The 3493-nt window shown below is 46.5% G+C and overlaps 1 protein-coding gene across 1 annotated transcript; it reads right to left on the bottom strand.

Moving 5' to 3' along the window:
- Window positions 1–385: 385 nt before the first annotated feature.
- LOC135375453 (neprilysin-1-like) lies at window positions 386–1954 on the bottom strand. The gene has a single exon (XM_064608146.1). It carries the CDS (start codon window positions 1952–1954, stop codon window positions 386–388), a length of 1569 nt encoding a protein of 522 aa, XP_064464216.1.
- Between the last annotated feature and the right edge of the window lie 1539 nt (window positions 1955–3493).

Below are 3493 nucleotides of genomic sequence, written 5' to 3'. Positions count from 1 at the left end.
CAAGTCGCTGTGGAAGATGATGCGCACCGTGATTACTAGTGGATGAAAAACAAGGACTATACTATAAACAGTGGAAGAATAAATTGAAAAATATACTACATCTCGAACGTCACGCATGCTGTCCAGCCTGCTAAGGGATGAGGACTAATGTCTGATATTTAGAGTAGTGTGAAGATTAATATCCTAAGCGAAGCCTTTCGTTCACGCTTGCGTTCTAAGCAGATCATGTGACCTATTGGACGAAAGATCAGACCAAGAAGGAAAAGAGAAGCAATATATGTGTTATTGATACCGCTTCAAGAAAACATATTTGAGAGTTACATGACACTCCATTCAGATTATTTCAGAGTATGGTATCGTGGCAAGTAAGAGAGGTGGCTTAGGCTCATGACGTTGGAAACAGCTTGCACTTCTCGTCAGGATTCATAGCTGTATTCCGTCGGCAGCCGAAAGCTTCAGAAAATTCCTTGAGGTGTTTTAAGGGCTCGTTGCACCGGAATTCGGGGTGAGCTTCTTTAGGCAGGCCGCACAGAATATAACATGTGGTCACGAAAAAAACCTCGGCAGACGTTAAGTCAGGCAAACCACGCAGTCGAACGTCGTCAGCAGGACCCACAGAGTTCCGGTACGCCTCCCAGGTTATGCGTACCGCACCTGCTGGATGAAGCACCTGCTCACTGAAGTTGCCGTCAGCAGAGGTGTTCATGATACAGTCTCTACTTTCGTTAAGCGACCAATAGTAATGGGACATTCCCAAAGCAGCCGAGCCGATCAAGGACCCCAAAGCACCATACTTGACCGCTTTGAGGATGTGCAGGTCGTAAAGTGGCATCATCATAGCGTAGGGCGGCAGCAGGTATGTGCCTTCGAGATCGTTGTAAAGATTATACGTTAGATGTCTTTCAAGTAGCCTGGGCATGAAATGCGTGCTGATCAATTTCCAAAATGTGTGTAGGCCCCGAATAACTTCCTCCCAGTTCTTGAAGATGTAAGGACCCATATCGGCGATCTTGGAAAATGCGCCGCTGAAGTTGAAGTCTTCAAATCGGTCTTGGTACGTCGTGAGTAAACGAAGCTTCTTCCGGAAGACTGAATCCGTGTAAGGTGAACCTGGTGTCATCTTTCCGTCTGTCTTAGGAAAAGCAACGCGGCCAATGTCGTCAATAATGTTACGTACGTCCTTTATCGATTCCGCTGGTACGTTCCGCTTCAAAAAATTGGCGTAGACAGGCCATCCCAGCATGTGTTCTGTAGTCACGAAGCAGTAGTCGCGGTTTGTTATATCTGTCAAGCTTCCCGGCTGAAATGGCTCGAAGTCGCCGACATATGCACTAAGGACTTGTCGATTGATGAAAGTGGCGCACTGTTGTATCATGATCCAACCTACTTCGTAGTGCAGGTACTTTTCATCGACAATTTTCAAAAGCCCGCTGAATGCGCGGATGTAATCGCTGTCCCCGTCGCTGATATTCACCGGGGCATTTGCGGAAAGACCAAGTTCCCGTGTCACGAGTTTTAACCAGCGCTCGTAAGGAATCTCGGCCGTTAAGTTTGCCAGGTCGCTCAGGTTCTTCGGAAGGCTTTTGACGGCTGCCTTGGTGTAATTTGTTAGATTGCCAAGTATCGAATCTTCAACTTCCACGAATTCAGAATATGGAAGGAATTTTTGTTCTGACATGTAGATACCTTTGGTCGCATTTTGAAATGTCTCGTAGTACGTCTTGTAATCATACGTTCCCGGGTTTTTAATTAATGTTGCTCTACGCTGGTATTTACTAGCCAACTGAGCCCCTCCGGATATGACCAAGCTGCCTTCGTTCTTATCGATGTTCAGAAGGTTCCTGATCCTGAGAGACTTGTAAAATCGAACTAATGATCGGAGTACGTCCGGTGCCTCAGAAATAACGGGCCAATGCACGTCGCTTCTGTGAAGTATTTCCCTTAAACCAAACATGTCTCCACGCTCGTCATCTGCAGCTCTCCTGCACGCCTGGAAGAAGGCTGCCGCCTTCTGGTCAGGACTCTGGCCGTAGCGTGGAACATTTTCCTGGAGGACTTCAGCTAGCAACTCCAAAAAGTTATCCACATGGTTCTGGTAAACAGACTTGGACTGCCCTTTGTTCCAACCGTCGCAGACATAGGCATAGAAGTTGTTGCAGGGGTCGGTTTGTTGGCTGATGGTCTTACGGAGCATGTTTTCGAGTGCGCTGCAAGCTTGTGAATCGCAGAGTGAGTAGTGGACACTTTTCCGGACGGTACTGCCACCAACGGTGAAATAGATGGCAACTCCGAGCAATAGAAGGGAGATGATAGAAATGACGACTCCAATGATTTTCTTTCGTGGAAACGGTCGAGGGGGATCTGTTGGATGAGCAGGTGGTGATAAGGATTGCAAAGCCCTGACAGCAAATTGGACGATTTTCATTGGCTGCGGTTTTGGATTTGGACTCGTTGGAGTTACGGCCTGTTATGTTGAAAGAGAGAAGACAGTAAGATATATCAATAAACCTTCCGTTTGTACCACTGAGCTCTACAGTTTGATCATTGCAATGAACGCCACTTCCAGGCATACTTGTAGAGTAACTGAATAAACGACACGGATTGAGCCCGTTTATAGTAGCAGGGGTGATTAGTGTGGTGGAAGCGGGGATTTGCCCAGTATCTGAGTATTTTTGCAGAGCCATGTCGGAATTCGGCAGGAAGGGACGCCTGCTGTTTACTACCCTACTTATTCATATAACATATATGTTCTATGTTGCGAAGCCTTAATGAAGTGTTAGGGGGGGGGGTGCGGGGGGGGGGGGGGCCGAGGAGTCGAAGGGACACCTTGGAAAATCTCCGTCCGGGAGGAGTGAAGTGTTCCCGTCCGTTGGTACACTATAAAAATAAGAACTTCACCACACTTCAAGGTGGAGGCAAACCACTGCACAGAATACCTTTGTCACTCACAATTTGTGGAAAGGGAGGGGCGTGCGCCTCTTTCTTTTATGTGATTCGAGATGGTGATTGGTTAAGAGCGTGCTATTGTGTGAAGTTCTGTTTTTAGAAAGTATAAGAAAGCTTCACATATATTTTATATGTAGTTTCATATATTTGCATGACGACACGACGTCTCTCGAAAGGTCTACCACATCTACGTTCTCCCCAATTCGGAAAAATTCAATTTCTCTCGAATCAAATTAATCAAAGTGCTCCGAGTCCAATGTCATGACAAGATCTCCTCCGAGATTATGCAGCGTTGAGTCCATAACGTTCAGACAACCAGATTTTTCAATAGGGTTTTTTTAAAACGTTAGGTGAAACAGCCCGTATATTTAAGCCCTAGTGCTTTACGGTAAAACCCAGTAAAATCACAGATTGCACAGATATGGGTAACAGCCGAAAAACTCCGGAAACGTAACATCCACGGGAGAGCGCTACGCACAGTCGCTCGGCATCTGGTGTTCTTCTGAAATGCGTCATGCGCCCTTTTTTTTTCGGCTCATTTTCAACC

This window comes from Ornithodoros turicata, unplaced genomic scaffold (genome assembly GCF_037126465.1).
Source record: "Ornithodoros turicata isolate Travis unplaced genomic scaffold, ASM3712646v1 ctg00000864.1, whole genome shotgun sequence".
NCBI classification, from domain to species: domain Eukaryota; kingdom Metazoa; phylum Arthropoda; class Arachnida; order Ixodida; family Argasidae; genus Ornithodoros; species Ornithodoros turicata.
Note: the sequence above shows the minus strand (reverse complement) of the source record. Positions and strands in the feature narration are given on the sequence as shown.